The sequence below is a fragment of the Podarcis filfolensis genome (assembly GCF_964270895.1).
Source record: "Podarcis filfolensis genome assembly, chromosome: 16".
Classification (NCBI taxonomy): domain Eukaryota; kingdom Metazoa; phylum Chordata; class Lepidosauria; order Squamata; family Lacertidae; genus Podarcis; species Podarcis filfolensis.
Window position 1 is genome coordinate 21,214,118 of NC_139620.1, and position 16,760 is coordinate 21,230,877.

The following is a 16,760-nucleotide window of genomic DNA, read 5'->3' on the forward strand; positions in this document are numbered from 1 at the left end:
TTCAGGTATACTGGGCCAACGCCATTTAGGGCTTTAAAGGTCAGGGCCAACACTTTGAATTGTGCTCAGACACGTACTGGGAGCCAATGTAGGTCTTTCAGGACCGGTGTTATATGGTCTCGGTGGCCACTCCACGCCTACAGTGACCAGAACGTCACATATACACACGTTGCATTCTTACTGTACTTCAATGAGATAATAATGCGCACACTTGTGATTCCTTCTGAAGGTGCCCACCCTGCCCCATCTTCCCACGGCAGCCGCGGCCCCCAGCAGGGGAAGGTCCGCTCCGAGCTGAAAACCAAGCAGCAGATCTTGAGGCAACGGAAGAAGGCAGCCAAACAGCGCTTCCTGCAGAGCGGCAGCTTGAAGCGCCTGAAGTCGCGCAACCGGCAGCGGGTGCAAGAGATGCGCCAGACGGCCTTTGGGCGGGGGGCAGCCAAGAAGGGCAAGATGCGGAAGAGGATGTAGGCGGGGGCAAAGCTGGTGTGAGCTGGCTTCCGAGAGCTCCGCCGACAACCGTCATTTATTTGCTGTGTAAACTCTGGGGAAGATTAAAAGCACCCTTTTGCCAAGCTTCTACGAGCGTTCCTCTCTCCCTCCTACCTTTTCTGTTAATCTGTTTGGATCGATGCCATCTTCCACCCCCAAACCTTCCTCTACTGTACCCTCAGCTGCTGCTCTGAATTTGAATCTGGTCTGGGCTGAACATTTATCCTGCGGGTCTCCCCCACCCTCACCTGTTCTCCATCAGTTACTGAGCCCCCCCCCCCCAAAAAAAAATCACCACTGAAAAATTAACAAAGGGAAGACAGTGGGCTGCATCTGATGTGCGTTTTCACGTGTGCAATTTCAACCGTGCACCCGGCTGGAATGGCACAAATTGGATCTGTGCAAAGTGGAGAGCTTAAAAGCTCTGTTCGCACTGGGGCCCGTTTGGAGCTACCTGGAGCAGAAAGAGCTTTTAAGCTCTCTGCCTCACTCGGGGGCGGGGGGGAAGGCCTGCTCAGTGCACCAGCTCTTGAATGCATATGTGACACCCGGCACGAGCATCCATAGCCTCCCGGGTTTTGTGCACCTTGCCCCGACAAGCTACCCTCAGCAGACCCAGCTCAAAGAGAGCTTTGAAGCTCTCAGCCTCGCTTGCTTTGGGCAAGGCCTGCTTAGCAGGCTGGCTCTGGGGGTTCTCTCTTTCTGCCCCTCACCCACAGTCTACTGGGACAGCTCCAGGGGTTTGGGTATATGTGATTTTCACCTATGTGCAGAACCCTTAGGAGCAAACTGCTGTGGAAGAAGTGCTTATCCTGTATATGTTCTAATCGGAATGCAGCTGTTGCAGAACGCAGGTGGCGCTGTGGTCTAAACCACTGAACCTCTTGGGCTTGCCAATCAGAAGGTCAGCAGTTCAAATCCCCATGCCAGGATCAGTTCCCGTTGCTCTGTCCCTGCTCCTGCCAACCAGCAGTTCGAAAGCACGCCAGTGCAAGTAGATAAATAGGTACTGCTGCGGCAGGAAGGTAAATGGCGTTTCTGTGCGCTCTGGCTTTCGTCACGGTGTCCCATTGCGCTAGAAGCGGTTTTGTCATGCTGGCCACATGACCTGGAAAGCTAGCTGTGGACAAATACTGGCTCCCTCGGCCTGAAAAGCGAGAAGAGCGCCACAACCCCATAGTTACCTTTGTCTGGATTTAACCATCCAGGGGTCCTTTACCTTTTTACCTTGGTCCCACTCAGAATGCACCTGTTGGAATTGACGGAGCTCGCCATCTGGCGTCTGTTAACTTCAATGGGTTGTCTCCAATGTAGCGCCACAGCAAAGTCGCCTAGCTTTATACTTTCTCTGCTGGCAAAATGGTTTTGTGCCAACAGAACGGAGACTGCCTGAGCAAGAGGACCAGCGATTTTGCTTGAGCAACAGGTTATGCAATCCATTGTACAGCGAGCTCCCAACAGCACAGCTGCTCTGCGTGGTTCGTCAGTTGCACAACATTAACACTCGCCCACCTGCTGGTCCAATAGCTCTTTGTGCCAGTGGACAGAAAACACTGGGGACAGACTAGGGGGTTTAATCTGATTAGAACTATAAGGGTGCATTTAGAGATGGGGAAGAGTGTATCGGTTTTCCTGGTTATAATGCTGGTGCTTCTGTCCTGGTGTTTGGAGACGGGGCCTCAAGGCAACAGACATTAAAATAAAGCAAATGGGACTTGTGTCAAACTGTCCCTTGTTCAGGATTCTGACCACTCAGTTCCATTCCCCCTTCTTTTAAGGTTCTCCCTGCCCCCAGAAAACATCTGGATTCAGTGGCCACTAAGCACATTCTCTGTGGCAGCCCCTAAGTTGTGGAACTCCCTCACAAAGGTGCGCCTAGCACAGGGGTTGGCAAAATTTTTGTGGCTTGGGCCAGTTCACGGTCCCGCAGACGTCATGGTGGGCCAGAGTGCATGCACACACGCATGCGCAAGCGCTATTTCCGGCGCTGAGGAGGCGTGCGCAGCTTCCCATTGGCTGCAGGAGCTTCCAGCAGCCAATAGGAAGCCGGCCAGCGTCACGGAAGGTGGTCCCCACTCTGCTCCGCACCAGTTTAGCGCAGTGCACAGGTGGCGGGGGTCCATGGGCCAGTTAAACGACCCCCATGGGCCGCTTGTGGGCCATGGGCCTTAGGTTGCCGACCCCTGGCCTAGCACCTTCACTGCAGAGCTTTTGGCAAATGCCGAAGGCACACGTCTTCTCTCTGGCCTTTGGCACCTAAGATCTGAGTTTTCAGGGCCCAGCTTATTCCTGAGACTGTAACCTGTTTTGTTGTTGTTTAGTCATTTAGTCGTGTCTGACTCTTCGTGACCCCATGGACCCGAGCACGCCAGGCACTCCTGTCTTCCCCTGCCTCCTGCAGTTTGGTCAAACCCATGCTGGTAGCTTCGAGAACACTGTCCAACCATCTCGTCCTCTGTCGTCCCCTCCTCCTTGTGCCCTCCATCTTTCCCAACATCAGGGTCTTTTCCAGGGAGTCTTCTCTTCTCATGAGGTGGCCAAAGTACTGGAGCCTCAGCTTCACAGTCTGTCCTTCCAGTGAGCACTCAGGGCTGATTTCCTTAAGAATGGATAAGTTTGATCTTCTTGCAGTCCATAGGACTCTCAAGAGTCTCCTCCAGCACCATAATTCAAAAGCATCAATTCTTCGGCGATCAGCCTTCTTTATGGTCCAGCTCTCACTTCCATACATCAGTACTGGGAAAACCATAGCTTTAACTATACGGACCTTTGTTGGCAAGGTGATGTCTCTGCTTTTTAAGATGCTGTCTAGGTTTGTCACTGCTTTCCTCCCAAGAAGCAGGTGTCTTTTAATTTCATAACCTGTTTTAACTTTTCTTAATTCTGAATTTTAAAGGGCTGTAACCTGTCCTGGGGCCTGCTGGTTGAAGGACTGGTAATAAATTAGATGGTGATGATAATAAACTCACCCCAGGCGGTCGAGGTGGTTAGCTGGGGTCTGTCTCGGAGCGAGATGCTGCTGCTGTTTCTGGCTGAGGGACTGGCGTGGGTTCCCCTTTGCGGAAGTTGGCCAAGATGTCGTTCAAGTCCACGACACAAAGCTCAACCTAGTGGCATCGGAGCAACAAAGATTCAGTCTGGGGCAAACATTTCATGATTGTAAAACGAAAAACTCAAAGTGGTTTACTAAAGAGATAAAAGAATAAAATTATCAGTAAGAACAAATAAGAATAACAGAAAGAGCTTTGGAAAGTTAAATAACAATAGACTAAATTTTGCCAATTTGCTGCCAGGCCAACTTCAAGGCGTTTGCTATTCTTAAAAGCAACCCTTAAACAGCTTGGAACCAGTTTACTTGTGGAATCACCTTGCTCCTTATGCGCCCACCTGACAGCTCCAATCTGCAGAACTCACATGACTGTGCAGATTGTACATCATAATAAATCAATATCTTAATGCTGCAGCACCCCAACTTGGGAACTCCCTGCGGGTGCTTCGCTATACTCTGCTATAAATATTTTTGGTTAGGCAAGCGTACTCAGACACGTAGGACGCCGGCAAGCGTTTTAAACTAGTTTTTTTTGTTTTTGTTCAGCTTATTGTCAATTATTTTTAAATGTTTTCCATAGCTGTTGTTTAAACGTGTATATACTGACCATTTTGTTGTTTTATTCTTTTTGCAAACCACTCTGAGGGTGGGTTTCTGGGGCTCTTTTAAAAAATCAACTGAGATCTCAATTTTTGTGAAATGAGTCAGTGAAATTTGAATTCGAATAAATCCCGTCCCCTGCTGACAAACCCTATTGCCATGCTGAGGGAACAGGGTTTTTTGTGAGGGGTGGTAAATGCAACCCCCTACGCCGCCCCATTCTGAAGGAGATTCATACAGAGGGTGAGGGTAAGGAGCAGAGGGTGGGGTAAAGAAGGAAATTAAAGAGGAAAGGAGCGAATGTAAGAGCTCTGCTGAATCAGACCAAAGGCTCAGGCAGCTGGAAAGCTGCCATTTTAAACTGCCAACAGAGCAGGCACAGTGCCGGGCATTCAAGGACAGTGTAGGAATTTAAAATGGCAGCAGTCCAGCCCCATCAATCTCAGAGGGCCCAAGATTGGTGTCTGAGCTGATGGACATTTCTGGGGCCCTGTTAAGTTGCCCACTGCTTGCAAAGCTCCCAATGAGCCGCTTAAAAGGGGGGGGGTCACTTGTGCCTTCCCACTGACCGCATCGAGTTGGGCTGCCGTGTCTTCCATAGGCACGTCGGCTGGCAGCTTCCTGTGCTTTGCAACCATCTGGAAGAGGTTCAAAGCTGCCAGCTTGATCCTCCCAAGCTCCAACGTCTTGTCGGCAGCGGTGTTCTGGATGCAAACCCAGTTAGACTCCTGCAGCAGGCCAGTGCGATAGGAATTTTTTGGTCTTAGATATATGGTAATGTTCATAAGTGTACCAACCAAGCATGAACATAGATCAGCACAGGAAGACCGACCTGGAACCATTTTGATTCCTAAACTGAGCAAATGTTTTCTCTGCAAGGTCAAAGTGGGAAACCTCCCCGTTGTCTCTTTCCTCACAAATCCTGTCTTAAGGGCACATTTAAGATATGAATAGGGTGTGAGCCTGTAACCTGGCCCAGGAACTAAGTATGTATCATTACAAAAGACTAGCCAGGCTCCCCAGGAAATCCAGTCAAGTAACCTGCCATACAGGAGATAAACAACGACAGGAGAAAAACAACATTCAAATTTCTGTTTAGACCGCCTTTTCTGTGATGTAGGTATGATGTATCTGAGGGGTGGTCTTAGGTTACACCCTTTCTGTGATGTACCGTATTTTTCACTCTGTAAGACGCACCAGACCACAAGACGCACCTAGTTTTGGAGGAGGAAAACAAGGAAAAAAATATTCTGAATCTCAGAAGCCAGAACAGCAAGAGGGATCGCTGTGCAGTGAAAGCAGCAATCCCTCTTGCTGTTTTGGCTTCTGGGATAGCTGTGCAGCCTGCATTCGCTCCATAAGACGCACACACATTTCCCCTTACTTTTTAGGAGGGGAAAAGTGAGTCTTATAGAGCAAAAAATACGGTTTGTATGATGTTTCTGGGGATGGTCTTGATCTACAGGGTGGCAATTTCAAAAGTCTTTATAAGGCCTTGTGCGCCATTTTTCTGGGTTCCTCCTCTCTCCTGTGGGTGAGGGGAGCACCCTGTTGCAACAGATCAATAAAGATCAAGCTTACTAGCAAGAACAGAGAGTTAGGGGTGCCTCTTGCCTCTTTCATGCATGTGTGAGGAACTTTGGGCCCTGCGGGTGTTGCTGAACTACAACTCCCATCAGCCCCAGCAAGCGTGGCCCATGAGCAGGGATTGTGGGAGCTGTAGTTCAGCAAAACATCTGGAGGGCCAAAGGCACCCCACATCTGCCCTGCCTGTGCATAGGCTTTGTGTATTTGTTTATTCTGTTTATTTCCCACCTTTTTCTCTATAAGGAGCTCCAGGCAGCATGTTTGGTTCTCCCCTTCCTCATTTTAATTCCCACAACAACCCTGTGAGGTAGGTTAGGCTAAGGGGCCTTGATTGGCCCAAGGTCACTCCCAGTGAGTTTCATAGCTGAGTGGGGATTTGAACCCTGGTCTCTCACAGGTCCTAGTCTGACCCTCTAACCGCTCTACCCACATTACTTTTATGCACAGAGTTTCTGAGTGCAGGGTGGGGGCAAACTACCCCAGAAGGAGCATGAAGTGTCCCCCACCAGAGTACTACCCCTCCCCCACGTTCCCCATACGCATAAAATTCTAGAAATCAGCTATTATGGGAAGATGTATTCTACATTGCCTAGGGATGCCGGGTCCCCAAAGTGAAAAGATCAGGGACAGAGTTGTTCAGCTTTTGGTGGGGGGACACCCCCCAAAAAAATTGATTTGGGGCTTTTATTTGATTTTTAAAGAATTAAAAAAAAAATAGCCCAACTTGACATAGCGTTTCCCTGGACATTTTGCCGATTCGGCAAAAAACCCGCCCGAACGCCATTTTTCTGAGTGATTCCAAGATGTATCCGGGGAAACCCAGATGTATGGCAGCCTGCCGATCTCTGACGGAATAGAAAGGTTTTTGACCATTTTTCCTGGATCCCATCGTTTTACCAGCTCCAGGACTCTGGTCTGGGCTTGCTCCAGCTGCGCCTGCAGTTCGGCCACCCGGTTGTTTTGCTGCAAGATCTGGTTGCTGCTTTCCTCCGTGTAGCGTTGCAGGCGGGCACGTTCCTCCTCCACAGCTTCCTGGCCAAAGAGCTCCCTCTGGGCCAAGGTGGCCTGGGTGGCCATCAGAGCCTGGAACTGGGCAATCAGCTCTGGGATGCCCTGAAACTGGGATGGATAAGAGGATGGAGAGTAAACGCATCTTTGAACAGTCTGTACAGGACTACAACTCCCATTATCCCTGACCATTAGCCATTGCTGATGGAGCTTCCTGCAGCCAATCAGAAGCCGCGCTTTGGTTTCTGAACATTTCAGAAGTCGAACGGATTTCCAGAACAGATTCCATTCGACTTCCGAGTTACGACTGTACTAGCCATGGGAAAGTGAAATATACTCGGAGTCGAGAGTGGATTTCATGCTCTTTATTCAGCTCATAGTGGTGAGGAGGAATGGAAGTTCCCGCAGAATGTCTGCCTTATATACATTATTTACACCATGGGCCCCACGTGATTGGCTAATTCCGGGATTCTCCTGTAGGCCAATTAGGTTGCGGATTCCCTTCCACCTGGAGCTGGATTGGGTGGCTCCTGTGGACCAACCAGACTGCTGCATTCTAAATCCTATTGTTCTAGGACCAATCAGACTGCTGCATTTTGGATCCTATTGTTCTAGGACCAATCAGACTGCTGCATTTTGGATCCTATTCTACTCAGTACATAACAGAAAGCATCCAGGGACACATAGCTCAGTGCTGGAGCATCTGCTTTGTGTGCGGAAGGTCCCAGATCCATTCCCCAGGATCTCCAGGTAGAGCCGGGAATGTCTGAAACCATGGAGAAACCAGCTGCCATTCAGCACAGACAATACAGTGCAGGCAATGTTCTGACTTGGTAAAAGACAGCCACCTATGTCATGATGGCCACAGCTTAGTCATAGAGCTTCTTGCATGCAGAAGGTCGCAGGTTCAATCCCTGGCAACTCCAGGCAGGACTTGGGCAGCTGCTGCCAGTCAGTGCAGGCAGTACTGAGCTAGATGGACCAATGGATCCAATACAGTATAGCACAGCTTCCTATGTTCTGGCTGAAGGCCTTGACTTGTGCCACAAACTTCACACGGGGAGGGTTTTGGGGGGTCCTCCTAGTGTCTCCTCTCAGGCTCCTGCTCTCTCAATCTCCCCACCTTCTCACCTGCTCCGTCTTTTCCAGAACTTTCTGCAAATACTCTGGGAAGGCCTTGTGTCTCTCCAGCTGCCACGGCAGCTTGTCCCTCACGGCCAGCAGGTGCGCAATCTCCTCCTTGAGGCGCTCAGCTTCCGCCTCTCTCTGAGCCGCTTGTTGCTTCTCCTCGCCAGCCTTCCGCAGAGCCCGGCTCCGCTTGGCATCATTGTCCTATGGGAGATGGGCCTACGGATCACAAGAGCCGCACAGAGAGGCCTAGCTGCACCCCTGCCGACCACACCACCACATCACTCATCCCCTGAGCACTTACAGACCTTCAGGAACTTGTCAAACTTTAAAATGGACTTTTTGAGCTGGGCCTCTTTGAGCTCCAGTTCCTTCCGCCGTTGCTGCAGCTCTTCCATTTTCAACTGGAATTCCTTGGAAGGGGGGGCAAAGGAATGTCAGTCGGGGAGGAGTCAGGCAGGAGAGATTTCTCTTTCTCTTTTTCTGATTGGCTTACTACCTCAGTAGACGGTGGGAATGCTTTGGATGTAATTTATCTTGGTTACAGCAAAACATTTCTCAAAGTTCCCTGCGTTGTTGTCATAGTTAGCCAACTGGACACATTCAAGCTAAATGTAAGACAGAGGGGCCTGTAAGACAGAGTTGTTCCACCTGGCCTTTGGCTTAGAATCAGTTTGATTCCCTCCCCCTCTTTCTTTTTCCTTTCTCCTCCTGTGAAGAGGCTGCATCCTAATGTTTTAATGTTGTATTTTAATCTTGTTTTTTAAATTGTATTTTAATCAACTTGTTTTTATGATTGGTTGTTAGCCGCCCTGAGCCCAGTCTTGGCTGGGGAGGGTGGGGTATAAATAAAATTTATTATTATTATTATTATTATTATTATTATTATTATTATTAAATAATAACACCATCACGTGGAGCTGGAGCTGGTTGGAAAACCACCCTCATCGAGGGCTGCCGATCAGTGTAGACCACACTGAGGTACATGGACCAGTGGCATGACTTGGTATAAGGCAGGTTCCTATGCTTGTTCCAAAGTCTAAGACAGGCATAGGCAAACTCAGCCCTCCAGATGTTTTGGGACTACAACTCCCATCATCCCTAGCTAACAGGACCAGTAGTCAGGGGTGATGGGAGTTGTAGTCCCAAAACATCTGGAGGGCTGAGTTTGGCTATGCCTGATGTAAAGGTAAAGGGACCCCTGACCATTAGGTCCAGTCATGAACGACTCTGGGGTTGCGGCACTCATCTTGCTTTACAGGCCAAGGGAGCCGGCGTACAGATTCCGGGTCATAAGCCGCTGTTGGCAAACCAGAGCAACACACGGAAACGCCGTTTCCCTTCCCGCCGGAGCGGTACCTATTTATCTACTTGCACTTTGACGTGCTTTCAAACTGCTAGGTTGGCAGGAGCAGGGACTGAGAAACGGGAGCTCACCCCGTCGCCGGGATTCAAACAGCTGACCTTCTGATCAGCAAGCCCTGGGCTCTGTGGTTTAACCCACAGTGCCAGCCGCGTCCCTAATGCCTGATGTAGGTCTTTCTTATATGAAGCCAAACAGTGAGGGCTGGTCCATGAGGTGAAGGAGCAACTGCCTCACTAACCTCATCAGCCCTCTCCCCTGACTACCTTCTTTCTTACAACCAGTCCAAAAGTTAGCCCTGGCTGTCATCTTCTTCCTTCTCCTCCATCTCTGTGTTGCCCTTCTAGAACTCAGCAGAGAGGAGGAGGAGGAGGACAAAATAGGATCAGTCAGACCTGCCTGTCACTGGCTGTGGCGCCATCTACTGTTGGACTCCCTGCCTTCTCCCCAACCACTCCCAACTGGCACACCAGCCACCACTTGGTCCAACAGAGGGTTTGGAGTGGTTCTCCAAAGCGTTTGCATTACCTCTCTCTGGGCCAACAGAGCTTGTTCCACCTCTGCCAGTTCCCTTTGTTTCTCCAGCAGACAGCAAGCAGGGGGCAAAAAGTCCTCTTCTCTTTCAGGAATTTTCCTGAAACAGGCACACAGAAGGGTGTCAAAATCCCTGTCCAAAATTCATCCAGGAAATACATTGAGGAAGACAGGCTAGTCTAGCGTCACACCACTGCATCTGCTGCTACAAATCCTGCAGGCTGCAATGTCTAAAGTCACATCCATCATCATCTTTCTTAATTTGCATACCGTCTTTCTATCTTACAATACTCAAGGCGGTTTACAAGCTGAAGAAACAAAAAAATGTACATCTTATAACAATCTAATGCAATACAAAAATGTGATAATAAAACATAACTTTAAAATAGGTAACCTATATCAAAAAAGTAACATTTAACAATCACTAGAATAGTATTAAATAATAATAATAACATATAAAAGTTAAACAGAAATCCACTCAGCAGTTATAATAAACAATTTCTAAACTATAATCAATAAAACATCGGCAAGACACAGTATATAAAATAATACAATACAAATTGAGAAGCAGAGATTAGAGGGTGGGGCAAGGCAGGTGCAAAGAGGCCTTGCCTGATGGAGTCTCTCCCACTATACACAGGAAGCGCATGGCTTCCCCCAGAGAATCCTGGGAATTGTGGTTTGTTAAGGACGCTGGGAACTGTAGCTCTATATGTTTCCGAGCACAATTCAGAGTGTTGGTGCTGACCTTTAAAGTCCTAAACGGCCTCGGCCCTGTATACCTGAAGGAGCGTCTCCACCCCCATCATTCAGTCCGGACCCTGAGGTCCCGCTCCAAGGGTGTTCTGGCTGTTCCCTCACTGCAGGAAGTGAAGTTACCGGGAACCAGGCACAGGGCCTTCTCGGTGGTGGCACCCGCCCTCTGGAACACCCTCCCATCAGATGTCAAGGAAATAAACAACTACCTGACTTTTAGAAGACATCTGAAGGCAGCCCTGCTTAGGGAGGTTTAAATGTTTGGTGTTTTATCATGGTTTTAATATTCTGTTGGGAGCTGCCCAGAGTGGCTGGGGAAACCCAACCAGATGGGTGGGGTATAAATAAATAAATAATAATAATAATAATTTTATTATCATCTGTCAAAGTTGTAGGCTACATTCACTGTATACACTTCATGCACTATGACACTTAAACAGTCATGGCTCCCCCCGCCCCCCCCCCCCGAGAATCCTGAGAACTGTGGTTTGTTAAGGCTGCTGTCACACACACACACACACACACACACACACACACAATTCCCTTCACAGAGCTACAGTTCCAGAGCTTCCTGGGAAGGCAGATTGATTGCAAAAACTTTCTGGAAATTGTAGCTCTGTGAGGGGAATAGTGAGGATCTCCAAATAACTCTCTGCACCCTTAACAAACTTCAGTCCCCATCATTCTTTGAGCGAATGACCTGCTTGTTAATGTGGTACAGGTGCACAATACCCACATGACCCCTAGTCTGCAAGTGTTTTTAGAGGGGATTCTTTCCATGGGCGTAGCCAGGATTTTTGTTGGGGGTGCAAGCTTTTGTGGGGGGGGGCAGAACCTCAGATTTGTATTGATTTGTATTATTTTTTCCTGATTTTGGGGGGGGGCAGCTTCCCCCTGCCCCTCCCCCTTGGCTACGCCCATGATTACTTCCATGCCCCCCTTGAAGGTGCTGGGAATCGATGCTGCGTCCTGGGACTTTTTGCACTAGCAAAGCGCGTTGCTCTACCGCTGAGGCCCTTCCTTTTAACCATTGCGGAACCTTCGCCCGCTACTGCACAGTCAGTACAGTTTCCCAAGCCAGTGTCCTCTTCTCTCTCTGACCCTCCCCCTCCCAAAAAAACCCAACCCCCACTTACATCATTTGCAGTTTGTCTAGCAAAGCCGCGCGCACTCTCTCCTCCAAATCCGAATCCATCGCCGCTTGTCGAAAGCCTCCCTTCCCTCTCCTGCGGCCGAACTTGCAGCCCGCGAAAGAAGAGGAACAAAACAATAATAGGCGAAGCAGACTTTTTTTTTTTTTTGATTGCCGGAGCAGCGCGAGACCCAGCTGCCCGTTGCTAAGGAGACGGCCAGCACAACGTTCTGTTGCCATGGCGACGCGTCCGCCAGAGCTGAGCTGCGCGTGGAAGTCTTTTTTCCCCCCTCGCTTGTGCAACATAGTAAAATAGCTGAATGGCGAAAGAAGGCGCGCCTTTCTCGCAGTCTCTCCCCCCCACCCCCCATTATGCATTACACTTTTTAAACATCTATTCATCTATTCATTTATTTTTCTATTATAAATGCGGAGTGTTTTTTTTCCTGCACCGCTGCCCAAAGTGGCTTCATTCTAACACAGCCTTTCTCAACCTGTGTGTCCCCAGATGTTGCTGAACTACAACTCCCATCACCCCTAGCTAGCAAGGCCAGGGCTCAGGGATGATGGGAGTTGTAGTCCAACAACATCTGGGGACAGACAGGTTGAGAACCGCTGTTTCGCTCTAGAACAGGGGTGGATGGCCTTTTGGTCTGCAGAACTACGGCTCCCCTTAGCCCCATCAAGTGTGGCCAATAGCTAGGGGTGATGGGAGTTGTAGCTTGGTAGCATTTGTAAACGGCTTTGAGGTCCGTCCCCACCCCCAATGCAGCCGTGTATAAATCTGGTGAAATAAAACAAACACCTAGAGGGAATTCTGGATGCTAAATACACACTGTTCACGAAAAGCACACACACACCCTCCAAAGAATCATGGGAACTGTAGTTTATCCCTCACAGAGCTATCCTTCCCAGCGCTCTTGAAAACTACGGTTCTCAGGATTCGGGGGCGGGGGGGGGCGCTTTAAAATTGACACACACCAAAATGAAGCTCCTCAGATTCCTTTGGGACTCGTTAGGGAATTGTAAAGCGTGCAAAATGTTTATAGCTCAGAATGTAGGGGAACGGCTGTGGCTCAGTGGTCAGAGCATCCGCTTTGCATGCAGAAGTTGAGGTTCAAGTTGCAAGTTCGATCCCCAATATTTCCAGTTAGGCTGGGTAAGTGTCTGAAAACCTTTGGAGAGCTACTGCCAGTCTGTGTAGACAATACTGAGCTAGATGAACCATGGGTCTGACTCAATATAAGGCTTAGATTAGAATGATTTGCTTATTGTAATGGTAAACGTGTCCTTTTTTTATCATTCTAGTGGTGTGATCAATACATTCATTAAGTAACTTAAAATAATTTGAAATGGCAGGTTGCTATTATCTGGCCTACTCCCACTTCAGGTAGGGTGATTCTTTTTTAATCAAATCAAATCCAAAATAATAATCAAAATATTTTTCGCACCAGACTTTTGACAGCAGAGATAATTGGGAGAGAAACCCAGCCGAGAGATCCAGGCTGGCTGGATCGTGTCAGAAATTAATAAGTCTCCTGTTAGACACAAGTCTCAAGCCTGAGTGCGTCTTCTAAAGTTTCTCACCCACGCACTGCAATTAAGAATGCCACTAATGATGAGTGAGAAATGGATTCCGGGGCCCAGGAAGAAAACAGGATGTTTGTCCTTTCCATTCCTCCTCCTGCAAAAGATCACAGGGCCAAATGCAGAGTTGGAAGGGAAGCAAGGGCAATTTAACTCTTCACGTCTTCTTTTTGTAGCAAAATGGTTTTGTGGAAGTCAGAACAAGGGTCAGATTCCCCCCCCCCCATGGGCAACTGTTTGGGGCATAGCTGTCAACTTACAGAGTTGAAAATAAGGGACCAGCAGCCTCAAAAATAAGGGATCAGCAGCCAAAATAAGGGATTTTCTGGGCACAGGTATGTTCGACTTCTGAGCCCCTCTGAGCCAAAGGCAGAAAGCCCAGCCAGCAGCCAAATGAAGCCCCATCAATAAGGGACAGCAGCGGGACACGGCGCTAGGATAAGGGACTGTCCCGCCATATAAGGGACACTTGACAGCTATGGTTTGGTGGCCGCATGCCAGGTCTGGCAGGAACCGAGCCATAAGCATAGAATCATAGAATTGTAGAGTTGGAAGGGGACCCCGAAGGTCATTTAGTCCAACCCCCTGCAATGCAGGAATCTTTCACCCAAAGTGGAGCTTGCACCCTCAACCTTGAGATAAAGAGACTCATGCTCTACCAATGGAGCTGTCCTTCAGACATGACGCCTTTCTGGAGCCAGCTGGAACCAGCCACACAAAAGACAGAGGTTCACACACACACCCCATCTCTCCATCCTTCATCTAGGCAAGCAAAAGCCATTTTCACAGTTCCAGGAGACATTCCAGAGTCCAGCCAGCCAATAGCACTCCAGATTGCAGAGGAGGACTGGGGAGGGGTATGGCTTGTGGGGAGACATGGCTTAGAGTCCCTGGAGGGCTGCATTTGGCTACACCTGGGATTCGCCAATCCCTACACCTGGGATTCGCCAGCTCTGATATAAGTCAAGAGAACAACAGCTATAGGAGAAAATACCACAATTAGCAGTCCATTAGACCTCATGCATAAAAGGTAAAGGGACCCCTGACCATTAGGTCCAGTCGTGACTGACTCTGGGGTTGCGGCGCTCATCTTGCTTTATTGGCCGAGGGAGCCGGCGTACAGCTTCCGGGTCATGTGGCCAGCATGACTAAGCTGCTTCTGGTGAACCAGAGCAGGTTTTCAAACTGCTAGGTTGGCAGGAGCAAGGACCGAGCAACAGGAGCTCACCCCGTCACAGGGATTCGAACCGCCGACCTTTTGATCGGCAAGTCCTAGGCTCTGTGGTTTAACCCACAGTGCCACCCGCGTCCCTGACCTCATGCATAGACCTCATCTATTCATAATAATACTAATAATCAAAGGAATGCAACATACCACTAGGTTTAAGTCTGTTAATGGTGTACTAGTTGCACTAGACTAGGATAATTGCTTGTGCAAGAGAAGGCAGAAGAAGAACATGGCTCTTGTGGGTGGTTACACATCAGATTGCTGTCTCCTAGATATTCCCTGTTGCATAACTGGTTGTGCAACACACTTCCACTGGTTAAGTTTTCCCCTAACGTTTCGCATGGCTGTTGTACTAGCGCAAAGGCAAGAGGAATATTGTTGCAATATGAAATCTAGTGCTATTGCAACACCATTCCTTTTGCCCTTGCACTAGTGCAACAGCCATACAAAACGTTAGGGGAAAACCAAACCAGGGGGACACTGCCCCCAAAGCAGCCTAGTGAGCATTGAGAATTCTTAGCAAACCCAGAACACTGAATATCTGTTGGCAGAAGTCATTGGAAAACCGATTTTTCACGGACTGGCTGGATGCACGAGAGTGGTGGGGGGTCACCAGCTGAGGAACCCCCAGGGGAAGGAGGCTCAGAGCCTGGGGAGTGCTGGTGGAATGACTATTAGTGATCAGAGGGTGAAGAAGGAGCAGACGGGAAGGAGGAGATGTCGGAAGTTGAAGAGGCGACAGGGTTTAGTGAGCAGGTAGATGCTGGGGAAGAGAGCAGTCTAGGATCAGAGACAGGAGAGGACGGGGGCCAAGAAACAGAGATGAGGCAGGCTGCTGAAGAGGCCAGGGAGCAAAGAGAGACAAGAAAAAGGAGCCTTAGACTGCTAGGAGGGGAACTGCAACTGCCTCATTGGGGCAAGACCTACAGGGAAGAGTTGCTGTCATCACTGGGCTTGCACTGTTTTGGTTTCTTTGAATTAAAGGTAAATTCACTGACACCGGTGTTTGTTTTCTATTGCTGACATACTTCTGACCCTATGTCCAGGTCCAGGATGCTTAGCTGAACAGGGATGGGGAGCCTGCCCCCCTTCAGATGTTATTGAACTCCAGCTCCCATCAGCCCCAGCCACCAGGGTCAATGGTCAGGGGATGATGGGAGTTGTAGTCCAACAACATATGGAGAAGCACAGGTTTTCCCTGTGGGCTTTAAAGGCCACAACCAGCACCTTGAATCAAGCTTCGAAACAAACTGGTAGCCAGTGCAGTTTCTAATACCCTGACTGGTCTGCGGCACATAGTTCCTCATAACTGTTCAGATCTAGCTTTTCAAGGGCAGCCCCTCTGGCGACACATTACAGCAGCAGCCTCTAACTTGGACCCTGTGATCATTTTCTGAAGGCCTTCTCTGTGAACATCTTCTATAATGGGAGCAGGGAGTTTTTTCAGCCGGAACTTAGTTCCGGCATCTCTCAGGTGTGCGCCATTGCCATTATAAGAGAGCAAGGGAGGCATTCACCATGAGTTCCAGCACCTCTTTTTCTAGAAAAATAACACTGTATGGAAGGATCCACAGGACAGCGACTCAAAGGCCTTTTCAGTGGTGGCCCCCTTCTTGAGGAACGCTATTTTCAGGGAGGCATGTCTGGCGCCATCATCACTTATCTTTAAGCACCAAGCAAAACTGTTTCTTTTCTGTCGTTTGGCTTCTAATCTGGCCTCTTTTGGTTGGGGGTTGGTGGGATGCCTGAGCCCTGCCTTTAAAAAACAACAACATGAAGGTGTTTTCGATTTTTCTGTGTTTTGCTTTCACGCCAGCCCTAGTCCATGGCTGGGGGCATCCGGCTACCCCTTGCTGGAAGCAGAACACTGGGGCTGGGAGATCAGATCCAGCAGAGCAGTTTCTTAACACTCCGGAGAACTTTGCTTCTTCTTCTTCTTCTTCTTCTTCTTCTTCTTCTTCTTCTTCTTCGTTAGTTAGTTGTTTAGTCGTGTCCGATTCTTCGTGACCCCATGGACCAGAGCACACCAGGCACTCCTCTCTTCCACTGCCTCCCGCAGTTTGGTCAGACTCATGTTGGTAGCTTCGAGAACACTGTCCAACCATCTTGTCCTGTCATTCCCTTCTCCTTGTGGTGCCCTCCATCTTTCCCAACATCAGGGTCTTTTCCAGGGAGTCTTCTCTTCTCATGAGGTGGCCAAAGTATTGGAGCCTCAGCTTCAGGATCTGTCCTTCCAGTGAGCACTCAGGGCTGATTTCCTTCAGAATGGATAGGTTTGATCTTCTTGCAGTCCATG

The 16,760-nt window shown here is 49.1% G+C and overlaps 2 protein-coding genes across 6 annotated transcripts in view; one reads left to right on the forward strand and one right to left on the reverse strand.

Moving 5' to 3' along the window:
• Positions 1 to 575, forward strand: part of DDX54 (DEAD-box helicase 54) — a 23,700-nt gene extending 23,125 nt beyond the window's left edge. Inside the window, exon 20 of the mRNA XM_083589963.1 lies at positions 230 to 575. Within this exon, the coding sequence (XP_083446089.1) occupies positions 230 to 471 (242 nt within the window). The 3' untranslated portion in view covers positions 472 to 575. The remainder of the gene's footprint in view (positions 1 to 229) is intronic.
• Positions 1 to 11,875, reverse strand: part of CFAP73 (cilia and flagella associated protein 73) — a 15,915-nt gene extending 4,040 nt beyond the window's left edge. For 2 of the 5 annotated variants that reach the window (XR_014542434.1, XM_083590442.1), the window contains exons 1-7: positions 11,654 to 11,870; positions 9,756 to 9,861; positions 8,173 to 8,277; positions 7,868 to 8,068; positions 6,626 to 6,847; positions 4,711 to 4,869; positions 3,462 to 3,599 (exon numbers count right to left, since the gene is read on the reverse strand). Coding sequence is in view for 3 of the 5 variants with exons in the window: in XM_083590442.1 (XP_083446568.1) it covers positions 3,480 to 3,599; positions 4,711 to 4,869; positions 6,626 to 6,847; positions 7,868 to 8,068; positions 8,173 to 8,277; positions 9,756 to 9,861; positions 11,654 to 11,712 (972 nt within the window). In the remaining 2 variants the exon portion in view is untranslated. Of the gene's footprint in view, positions 1 to 3,461; positions 3,600 to 4,710; positions 4,870 to 6,625; positions 6,848 to 7,867; positions 8,069 to 8,172; positions 8,278 to 9,755; positions 9,862 to 11,653 lie in introns of all 5 variants that reach the window. The other 3 variants (XM_083590441.1, XR_014542433.1, XM_083590443.1) reach the window with 3 other exon arrangements.
• Between the last annotated feature and the right edge of the window lie 4,885 nt (positions 11,876 to 16,760).